This window comes from Notolepis coatsorum (genome assembly GCF_963971535.1).
Source record: "Notolepis coatsorum genome assembly, chromosome: 2".
Classification (NCBI taxonomy): Eukaryota; Metazoa; Chordata; class Actinopteri; order Aulopiformes; family Paralepididae; genus Notolepis; species Notolepis coatsorum.
The window spans coordinates 6,216,852-6,228,954 of NC_140166.1; the positions used below are offsets into that span (position 1 = coordinate 6,216,852).

At 43.4% G+C, this 12,103-nt stretch overlaps 1 protein-coding gene across 1 annotated transcript in view; it reads right to left on the reverse strand.

The window, feature by feature from the left end:
* Nucleotides 1–2,361: 2,361 nt before the first annotated feature.
* Nucleotides 2,362–12,103, reverse strand: part of LOC311248911 (proprotein convertase subtilisin/kexin type 5-like) — a gene marked incomplete at both ends in the record, with an annotated part of 83,281 nt that continues 73,539 nt past the window's right edge. Inside the window, 5 exons of the mRNA XM_084338140.1 lie at nt 2,362–2,543; nt 4,407–4,640; nt 8,273–8,515; nt 10,595–10,809; nt 11,502–11,697. Of these exons, the coding sequence (XP_084194266.1) occupies nt 2,362–2,543; nt 4,407–4,640; nt 8,273–8,515; nt 10,595–10,809; nt 11,502–11,697 (1,070 nt within the window). The remainder of the gene's footprint in view (nt 2,544–4,406; nt 4,641–8,272; nt 8,516–10,594; nt 10,810–11,501; nt 11,698–12,103) is intronic.

The following is a 12,103-nucleotide window of genomic DNA, read 5'->3' on the forward strand; positions in this document are numbered from 1 at the left end:
GTCTGAAGCATCTGAACTAGCCTCAGTGTGTACTACTGTCTGAAGCATCTGAACTAGCCTCAGTGTGTACTACTGTCTGAAGCATCTGAACTAGCCTCAGTGTGTACTACTGTCTGAAGCATCTGAACTAGCCTCAGTGTGTACTACTGTCTGAAGCATCTGAACTAGCCTCAGTGTGTACTACTGTCTGAAGCATCTTAAGTCTGAAGCGGAGGAACATGGACCACTGTTTTCTGTTGTGGCCGGTTACAACGTTTGTCTGCATGGCATGGCATGGTGTGGTTTAAACCTAGACCTGCAGCTTCCTGGTTTAAACCTAGACCTGCAGCTTCCTGGTTTAAACCTAGACCCGCAGCTTCCTGGTTTAAACCTAGACCTGCAGCTTCCTGGTTTAAACCTAGACCTGGAGCTTCCTGGTTTAAACCTAGACCTGCAGCTTCATGGTTTAAACCTAGACCTGCAGCTTCCTGGTTTAAACCTAGACCTGCAGCTTCCTGGTTTAAACCTAGACCTGCAGCTTCCTGGTTTAAACCTAGACCTGCAGCTTCCTGGTTTAAACCTAGACCTGCAGCTTCCTGGTTTAAACCTAGACCTGCAGCTTCCTGGTTTAAACCTAGACCTGCAGCTTCCTGGTTTAAACCTAGACCTGCAGCTTCATGGTTTAAACCTAGACCTGCAGCTTCCTGGTTTAAACCTAGACCTGCAGCTTCATGGTTTAAACCTAGACCTGCAGCTTCATGGTTTAAACCTAGACCTGCAGTTTCCTGGTTTAAACCTAGACCTGCAGCTTCCTGGTTTAAACCTAGACCTGCAGCTTCCTGGTTTAAACCTAGACCTGCAGCTTCCTGGTTTAAACCTAGACCTGCAGCTTCCTGGTTTAAACCTAGACCTGCAGCTTCCTGGTTTAAACCTAGACCTGCAGCTTCCTGGTTTAAACCTAGACCTGCAGCTTCCTGGTTTAAACCTAGACCTGCAGCTTCCTGGTTTAAACCTAGACCTGCAGCTTCCTGGTTTAAACCTAGACCTGCAGCTTCCTGGTTTAAACCTAGACCTGCAGCTTCATGGTTTAAACCTAGACCTGCAGCTTCCTGGTTTAAACCTAGACCTGGAGCTTCCTGGTTTAAACCTAGACCTGGAGCTTCCTGGTTTAAACCTAGACCTGGAGCTTCCTAGTTTAAACCTAGACCTGGAGCTTCCTGGTTTAAACCTAGACCTGCAGCTTCCTGGTTTAAACCTAGACCTGGAGCTTCCTGGTTTAAACCTAGACCTGGAGCTTCCTGGTTTAAACCTAGACCTGGAGCTTCCTAGTTTAAACCTAGACCTGGAGCTTCATGGTTTAAACCTAGACCTGGAGCTTCCTAGTTTAAACCTAGACCTGCAGCTTCCTGGTTTAAACCTAGACCTGCAGCTTCCTGGTTTAAACCTAGACCTGCAGCTTCCTGGTTTAAACCTAGACCTGCAGCTTCCTGGTTTAAACCTAGACCTGCAGCTTCCTGGTTTGCTCAGAACCCGGACAGAATTCCGACCACGGGACTCTGTAAGTAAACTAATGGTTATGCATTGATTACACTACTGACAAGTATTCCATACAACATAATGTGTGTGTGTGTTATGTGCGTGTGTGTGCATGTTAAGTGTGTGTGTATGTGTGTGTGTGTGTGTGTGTGTGTAATTGGCTGCATTTATATATTGCTTTTATCCAAAGCGCTTTACAATTTGTTCCTCACATTTACCCATTCACTCACATTCACACACCGATGGCGGAGGCAACCATGCAAGGTGCCAGCCTGCTCATCAGGAGCAATTAGGGGTGTCTTGCTCAAGGACACTTCGACACGCTGCCCGGGAGGAGTGGAAATCGAACCGGGAACCTTCAGATTACCAGACGACTGTTCTACCTCCCGAGCCACTGTCACCCTGCGTGTGCATGTTAAGTGTGTGTGTTATGTATCGCTGCTGTCGGGACAAAACCTCATAACTCCATTTTTTAAATATTTTTTTTATTATATAAATCAACTCCGTAGATCATCCTCCATATGTGTGTGTGGGTTTTACAAAGTTTAAACAATGGGAAAGCATTAAACCGATCATCTGTCTAAACCTCCTAACTCTATTCACCCTCAAATCTGTGTTCGTTTTTTTCATCTGCTGAAAAGTTGGGTTTTTGGAGTTATGAGGTTTTGTCCCGACAGCAGCGGTATGTATGTGTGTGTGTGTGTGTGTGTGTGTGTTATGTGTGTGTGTGTGTGTGTGTGTATGTGTGTGTGTGTGTGTGTGTGTGTGTGTGTGTGTGTGTGTTATGTGTGTGTGTGTGTGTGTGTGTGTGTGTGTGTGTGTGTGTGTGTGTGTGTGTGTGTGTTCCTACCTCTCCCCACAGCTCTGCACACAGCTGCGTCCCAGCCTGTAGAAGGCAGGTTGACAGGTGGAACACTGGATGCTGTGATGCCCCTCACACGACGCACAGCTAGGGTGACACCGCTCACACATGTGCTCCTCCTCATCGCCATAGTAACCCGCAGGACACGTCTCCAAACAGGTTCTGTCTGAAACACACACACACACACACACACACACATAGATCAAAATGTGTTTATTTGATTATTAAATCTTATGAAAGCCCCTATTCAGTATTTATTTAACCACATCAAGTTTGGGTGTGTTTACAAAGATTCTATAGTTTGGACGATACTGAAACTTCGGTATCAGTACCTCCATAACTCACTGAGTAGGAAGTATGGGGCACTACAGCTGAGACAGTGGTCTTATTACATATAATATAATACAGTATAATATAATATAATACAGTATAATATAATATATTAATAACAACTCACTGAGTAGGGAGTATGGGGCACTACAGCTGAGACAGTGGTCTTATTCAATATAATATAGTAATATTAATTTATAATATAATATAGTATAATATTATATAATATAATACAGTATAATATAATATACTCACTGAGTAGGGAGTATGAGGCACTACAGCTGAGACAGTGGTCTTATCCAATATAATATAATACAGTATAATATAATATAATAGAGTATAATATAATATAATGAAGTATAATATAATATAATACAGTATAATATAATACAGTATAATATATGCATAACAACTCACTGAGTAGGGAGTATGGGGCACTACAGCTGAGACAGTGGGATGCTCGATATTGGCTTTTTTACCGATACCGATATACCGATATTGTCCAACTCTTAATTTCCTATACCGATATCAACCGATACCGATATATGCAGGGTTTCCCCCCCCAAAAAACGGAATAATTTCAGGTAATTAACATTACTTATTACATGGCGTTTTAACATTCGCCAAAATGCTTAATTGTGATTGGTCAATAGCGCTCGGTTGCCCCTGACAGCTGTGAATTATTTCTCGATAACTGACCGCTGCCATGGGCAACGCGCAATAATGACCGCTGATACGGGTAACAGAGCGCTATTGACCAATCACAATCAAGCATTTTGGTCGCAGTCACGAAAGCTAAGCATTACCATTATTACAGCGGAGCCACAGAACAACTGCGTCTGCATTTGATCTCGTCTTGTCGATGGTGTAAAATTAATTAGGTATATTGTTAGTAAGTTAGCCATGTAATAAGCGGGATAATGTATCGGTCATTGTCGCAAAATAATTGACCTTCACTGCGTTTAGAACACCTCTATACCTCGGCGAGGCGCCTCGTGTTCTAAACTCCATGTCGGTCAATTATTTTGCGACAATGACCTCGTAGCCGTACATTATCCCTTACATATCTCTTGTTGTGGAATTAACACAACATTATGCATACTTTTGACAATAAATAAAATCTGAATTTGTTCTTACTTGCTTCCCTGGGTAAATAAAGGTTATTGAAATGTAAAACCGATACCGATATTTTCCGATATCACATTTTAATGCCAATATCGGCCGATAATATCGGTAGACCGATAATATCGGACATATAAGAGTATAATATAATATAATGCAGTATAATATAATATAATACAGTATAATATAATATAACGGAGTATAATATAATATAATACAGTATACTATAACACAGTATAATATAATAGTATACTGTATTATATTATACTGTATTATATTATATAATACAGTATAATATAATAGAGTATAATAGAATATAATACAGTATAATATAATATAATATAATACAGTATACTATAACACAGTATAATATAATATAATACAGTATAATATAATATAATATAATATAATACAGTATACTATAACACAGTATAATATAATATAATACAGTATAATATAATATAATATAATACAGTATAATATAATAGTATATTACTGTAGTATATAATAGAATACAGTATAATATAATATAATAGAGTATAATATAATATAATGCAGTATAATATAATATACTCACTAAGTAGGGAGTATGGGGCACTACAGCTGAGACAGTGGTCCTTGCCCGGCCCCGAGCAGCGGTGGCAGAGCGTGTGGCACAGCTGGCATCCTCCGTCCTCGCCCCGGTAGGAGTGCAAAGAACACTCGCTGTACCACACACAGTGCCCGCTGGCATCACGCCGCATGTTGGCGTCACAGCTGAGGCAGGAGGAGGGCTCAGGGCCTGAGCACGTCGGACACGACCTATCACAGTCTGGGAGGGAGGAGATTGACATGAGACACAACCTATCCAAGCTCAGAGGAACACATTCATGTAAGTCGTGGGAGGAATCGATATCAGGAGAGCGGATGGTCTCACTGCACAAGATGGTTTCGTTTATTTCAATACATGCACTTGTTGTATACAAATATTTGATTTCTCCATTGACTTCCATAGTAATTGGATATATATATCTGTACTCATCTACTTATCCCATACTGTGTTCTCATAGAGAGTCCACTGAATGGACACATAAAATCCCATGAAGTCCCATTCAAATGTATTAAGAGACACTGGTAATGACCAATTAAGAGTTGCGGACGGCAAAGGATTTGCAACCAAATATGAATTTGTACCATTACTATTGCTCCCCTAAAATCTCCCCTGTGTATAACAAAGGCTACAATTCCTACACGGTTCACTTGATGTGGGTGTGAACACCCTCAAAGTGTGTGTGTGTGTGTGTGTGTGTGTGTGTAGGTGTGTAGGTGTGTAGGTGTGTAGGTGTGTGTGTGTGTGTGTGTGTGTGTGTGTGTGTGTGTGTGCGTGCGTGCGTGCGTGCGTGCGGTTTATTCTAGAAGTTGGTTGGCTGTACCTTCGACCATGTTCAGTATCCCTGCTACAGTTCAATTTAGATTCTTGAATCATGATGAGCATCACCAGTTTAAACTAGTTTAAAAAGCATATATGCCTGTAATTCAAGATAAATCTGCCTTCTGTAGTTCTCTGTAGCTCTGGGTAGCAGGAGCATGGAGGAGCTATGTCCAGCTGGGCCCCCAACTGTAGTTGCCACGCTACAAGGCGTAAGGCAGGGGTCGCCAATTAGGTTTGGCCGCGGGCCAGATTTTCCCCAAGCCGTTGCTTGGCGGGCCAGGATCAAAAACAATGGCTAATTTAATATACTGATATTGAAAAAAGACAAACGTTTTTCTCTGGTCTGCATCCCCCCAACAACCGTGTGTATTGCGCCGCACTGCACTGCACCCACTCTGCAATCCGCCAAACAAAGTTCTCACTCATCCATTCATTCATGAACAGCTCTCAGCTGTTGCTGATCACCGCGGCGCCGGCGGGTGATGAACAGATCAGAATGCATGAAAACACGACTCACCATACCTCCTTGTTTGTTGTTCAGTCCTCCAAAATCCCTGCTAATGTTTGAAACATGTCATATCCACTCGCCGCCCTCCAATTCCAGATTGGCGTTGAATGCAGCTACTTTATCTGCCAACTTGCCTCGTTGTTGTTGTTGTCGCCACATATTATGCAGAGAGGACGTCGGCTCGGCACGCAAGAATCACCGACCTGTTGCGATAAACCCATATTTTAAGTATGGCTCCTGTTTATTAAAAGAAGCGTTATATTTCCCCGTTGCTATCCAAAGATGTTTGTTTTGTTTTCTTCAACTCGCTCGCGAGTCGCATCTTGAACGCGGAAGTGAAAGTGCGTTAGGGAAATAGACACGGGGCCCAGTGGGACTATTCCATTGGTTCTCCCAGTCCACCTGACCATTTCTAGCATTTCAATTGGCTATAGTGACAGACATGCTTTTGATGACTGCCGGTAGATAGATACAGCTTCACAATAAAAGACACCCTGGCGTCCCGAGTGAATATTTCCCGCGCGTCAAATAAATATCATATTCTCAAAATAATCTGACGGGCCAGAAATTATTGCTGGCGGGCCAATGTTGGCCCGCGGGCCGCCTATTGCCGATCCCTGGCGTAAGGTATATGAATGCGGTTAGTGGGGCCTAGGGTTTAATAACCTAGGAGATTTTACAGAGGCATCAACTGCTATTTAGTGACTGATGCCCGTTAGCACACTGTAGTTCCCCTTAATAACTGTATCCCGTCTAGTAGGTAACACCCCCCCCCCCCCCCACACCCAGTGTAAGTAATAGACCAAACAGTTTTCCCCACAATAGTAACATACCTTTCATTTGTTGAGTCTTCCCAATTTTTTTGCGTATGGCCCATTTAAATACCTTAGACAATTTATCACAACATTCTTGGTCACAAGTATTTCACTGAGGTAAGTTGTGTTGACCAGTTTAGAAAAATTATTTAAAATGTTTATTAGCAACGCCAAGCAATGCCAAGCTGTATTACACTGTATTGCCCACTTTGACAACCTAGGATGGCTTAGAGTAGACGACAGAGTACAGCAACTTGCAATGGGCCTGGTCTACAAGATACACTACACGACCAAGGTACCCATGTACATGTCAAAATACTTCCCAAAGGTCAGTGAATACCACGATCACAACACCAGAGGGAGCTCCACAAATCATGTAAAACCCAGATTCGGCTCAAACAAGGGACTAAACACGTTTAGCAATTATGCCACATCAATGTGGAACGCCCTACCCAAAGCTGTAAAGGAATGTGAATCACTACCCACTTTCAAAAACACTCAAAGAACACCTACGGGAGACTGCAATTCGAAACTGGCCCCTACAAATGTCCTAACCCAGTTGTACAGTAAATGACCAAGTATGGCTTTGTCAGTATTCCAATGTACAGTGTACAGTGTCCCCCCCCCACCTCCAATGTACAGTTTCTACGTCAAATGTATATACACTCTTTTCCGGACACTTTTTGTATCACAAACAGTACTGTATTTGCAAATCTGGTATGTCATAAATGTACAGATGTAGCAGTACTGTCTATCTGCATGTCGTGTGTGTCATATATGTTATGATGAATTGAAAATGGGGGACCCTGATGTAAACAAGACGAAAGTCTTTCTCTGGTCTGCATCCCCTTAACAATTGTATGTATTGAGCTGTACTGTACTGTACCCATTCTGCAATCTGTTAATACAGTTTTCAATCAATCAATCAAACACAATACATAAATATATTACTTATGGCTATAACATAACGTACATTATGTACTTTTTCCCCATGTGTCGATTAGTATTTGATTTACATATTTTAAGCTGCTTAGAAGAACGTTGGCTGTGATCAATAAGGTTGAGGTAAGGGTCTAGGTTATTTAGAGCAGTGGTTCTCAACTGGTCTAGCCTCAGGACCCACATTTTCCCATAGTCATTAAGTCGTGACCCACATTTTGTAACCACTTTGACTTTGATTTATTTCACAAAAGAATTGTGCAGTAATACACAATTCTTCATGCATTGTTAAAAACATGAAATAAACAAAAAAAAAGTGCAACAAATCAGGGGATACTGAACAGCATTGTAATATGAAGAATATTCATTTTTTATGGCTTCATGCTTTCCTGTGCTAGCACGTCACTGCACACAACACACTGAGGTTTTGGTCCCTCTCTTTTGTCCTCAATCTAAGAAAACCCATAATGTAGTCGGTGTCGTATTTGCGTTTCGCCATGTTTACAAATGCTCGAATCAATGAGCGCTAACTGATGTGACGACATTAGTGTTACTGTCATGACAACGCTGGCAGCGAACGGCTACTGCACGTGCGCTGTCATGGGAGACGTATCTCCTTCAAAATTAAAAGCGCAGCATCAGAAATGTAAAAAAAAAAAACGTTTTTAAATATATATATATATTTAATTTTTTTACACATCCGCGACCCACTCAAAATGGCCCCGCGACCCAATTTTGGGTCACGATTCACCAGTTGAGGCCATCCCTACCCCGGCACTCTGTGCTGGCCGTGTCATGGTAGGTGTTCGAGGGGCACTGTGGCAGACACTCCCCGTTGTAGCGCACTGCCTTCGGGTTTCGACACACGTCACAGTCATCCGAGTCTGGGCCATCGCAGGAGGTGCAGTCGGCATGGCAACGCATGCACTCCCTCTGTTCCTCGCTGGCGAAGAGGCCGACTGGGCAGTCGTCCACACACCGGTCGTTATGGAGGAAGTAGTACTCCGCACATTCTGTAGAGATGGGGAAGGGAGAGCGGGAGAGAGAGGGAGGGAGAGAGAAGGAGAGGGAGAGAGAGGGAGGGAGATGGAGGAGTAGAGAGGGAGGGGTAGAGAGAAAAAAAGAGCGTTAGAAGGGAAAAACTAAACTTTGATTACTTTGCTGCTTTTCACTGGAATAAATATTTGTTTCTCTTCAGATTAACCTCTTCTTTTTGGAATATCAATACATATTAAACATTAAATCTAATTAAATAAAACATGTTAAACATGTGCTATGAATGATATATTCCATCCATGTTATGTGTACTGTTAAACATGTAATATGTATTGTATATTCCATCATGTACTATGTATTGTATATTCCATCTGTTACGAAGGATCAGATTAAACCGAATATATATATTTATTTATTGATATATATTGAATAGTATTTGTATATCGTTTGATATCCCTTGTATATTCCTTGTACATATACACAGAATATCCCTTTAGCCTACTATAGCCCATAATAGTTCATTCTCCTATTGGACAAAGGACCAGGCGCCAGGGGACCAGCCCCCGGAGCCAAGTTCAAAGTTACCGACAAGACATGTCTGTACTAGCCCCGGCCCTGCGCAGGGATACGGCGACAGAAATGAGAGTGGCACTATTTGTTCACCGTGCATATAAATATAGCGCAGGTGGATACAGAAGTTAGTTAACCTAGTTTGTTACCCACTAAGTGAAGCCTCACCCACGATACGACGTGCGGTGAAGTATGGCCTGTTTGGCCCCAGAATAGCATTGAGACCGCGTGCGAATTAATAACTGAATTGTCAGAGTTTGGCACTGTACCGTCGAGTGCGACGTATTTCTATTAAGTTAATAATAGTCTATTGTGTATGGTGCATCGTGCGGTTAGAGTTCTAAAGTGACCAGCATCTCCAACGCTTCCTCGTGTTAGCTAGATTCTTATCCAGGCTGGGCCGACCACATGGCGCTTTCATCCGAGGAGATCTAGGCGAGGACCGAATGGACATGTACACTGGATTACCTACCCGACGTCTGCATAGCCCTGTGCGGCTGGAATATATATTTGCTTTGGTACTGTGATTTGTGGAGTGGATAATCGCCGACGCCTGCGAGTGTTGGATTTTACCCCCGAGAGGAGTCAAGGTCGAGTCGGCGCTCAGAGAGCCTGAGGCCGCCTAGCTTTCTTCACTGTGGAGCTACAGCCTACAAGAGAACCAAGCTGTATTCGTCTGCGGATCAAGAGTCTATCGCACTGTCTTCTGTACTCGAAGTCTCCCTAGATATCGTTGACCAGACGTTCTACTACCGACAGCTCTCCTACCCCCCCTGCCGGCTTACAACCGGGAGGACCCCTTCCAGTATATCCCGCTATATCATTAAGTGTACCATAGATATAATTCCCTAAGAGCCAGGTTGTATACTTGCCTCCTGCGTAACCAGAGAATGGACATTCAGTGTTGATTTGCCTATGAATACTCATTTGCCTTACAAGTGCAATCAAATGTAATATAAGTATCATATGTACCTTTTGCTCCATTAAATACTTGATTAATACCTTTGACTGGAACCGATTTCATTGTGGGAAGTGTTCATCATATTCATATATTGTGTACTGTATGGCCAGTAGTTAAAGTACATAAAGCGGTAGTGGTTTAATGATACCATACTTATCAATACAGTCAGGGAATTGTACCCCTCAGTTACACCATCCATGTTATATGTTAAACATGTACTATGTATTGTATATTCCATCATGTATTATGTATTGTATATTCCATTCATGTTATATGATAAACATGTACTATGTATTGTATATTCCATCATGTACTATGTATTGTATATTTCATCCATGTTATATGTTAAACATGTACTATGTATTGTATATTCCATCATGTATTATGTATTGTATATTTCATCCATGTTAAACATGTACTATGTATCACCAACCACCTAACCACCTTTAAAAGCTGGAACGGCCGCATTCGCTCACTCCTCATTGGGAACAATTTAAAAAAGACACTTGGACACTTAAACATGTACTGTGTATTGTATATAATGGCAAGGTAAACCCCTCCTCACCCTGGCACAGGCCGTCCTTGTTGCATTCTGTACAATCAGGTGGACACCGGAGACATTCTCTTTCCGTGGCGTAGTGTCTCTCAGGACAGTGCCCCCTACAGGAGCCCTCCAGAAGCAGGTATCCACTGGAACAACTCATACAGTGGGTGGCGTTGCCCTGGCAGGACGCACACCCCAGGGCACAGGACTGACACACACCCTCCTGAGGAAAACCTCTGGAGAGAGGAGAGGAGAGGAGATGAGACCAGAGGAAGAGGGGAGGAGAGTAGAGAGGAGATGAGACCAGAGGAAGAGGGGAGGAGAGCAGGTGGGGGGAGGAGATAAGCCAAGAGGAAGAGGGGATGAGAGGAGAGGAGAGAGGGGGGGGGGGAGATGAGACCAGAGGCAGAGGAAGAGGGGAGGAGAGGAGAGGGGGAGGAGATGAGACCAGAGGAAGAGGGGAGGAGAGGAGAGGGGAGTGGGGGGAGGAGAGGAGGGGGGTGAGACCAGAGGAAGAGGGGAGGAGGGGAGAGAAGAGTGGGGGTGAGACCAGAGGAAGAGGGGAGGGGAGAGGGAGAGGAGAGAATAGGAGAGGAGGGTAGGATAGGAGATGAGAGGAGGAGATGAGAGGGAGGAGATGAGACAAGACGAAGAGGGGAGGAGGGGAGAGGAGGGAAGAGGAGAGGGAGGGGAGAGGGAGAGGAGAGAGAAAAGAGGGAGGGGGGAGTAGAGGAGAGGAGAATAAATGAAAGGAGGGGATAGGAGTGGAGATGAGGCGACGAGACAAGATGAGACGAGAGGAGGGGAGAGGAGGGAAGAGGAGAGAGGAGAGGAGAGGAGATATTGTTCCCAGGGGGGATATGGTGTGTATATACTGGTAATGTATTATAATGTTTGAAGAGTAGAGTAGAGTAGAGTGAGACCCCACCTCTGACACTCCACCACACACACTCCGTCCTGCAGGTAGAGGTGTGTGTGTTCCCTGTGGCAGTGTTGGCACCGCGTGGCGTCCTGGCACACTGCACAGCCTGGCAGACAGTCCTCACAGCGATGCAGCGGCCTGTTGGAGAACGTCCCCAACGGACAGCGGGACACACAGGACTGATGAGCCGTCAGGAAATGGCCTGGGGACAGACAAAATAAATATGGTTGTTTTATACCACTGGTGAAATACAATGAATAATGTCTACTGAATACTGCAACATGAACCGGTTTGTAGCATAATGCTACAAAAGGTGGTGCACCAATTTCCAGCTTCTCTGTTACTTTGTGGTTCAGTTAACGTCATGGATAGGGTTAGGTTATAATTATGGTTATGTTATTGTTACTCCAACATTTTCCATCTCCCCCAGAGTCAGACAAGTTCCTTTAAGGTTATGGTTATGGTTAAAGTTATGGTTATAGTTATAGTTAAAGTTAAGGTTATGGTTATGGTTAAGGTTAGGGTTAGGGTTATGATTATGGTTATGGTTAAGGTTAGGGTTATGGTTAGGATTAGGGCCGGCGTTTGTTTTGTACACTCACCAATTC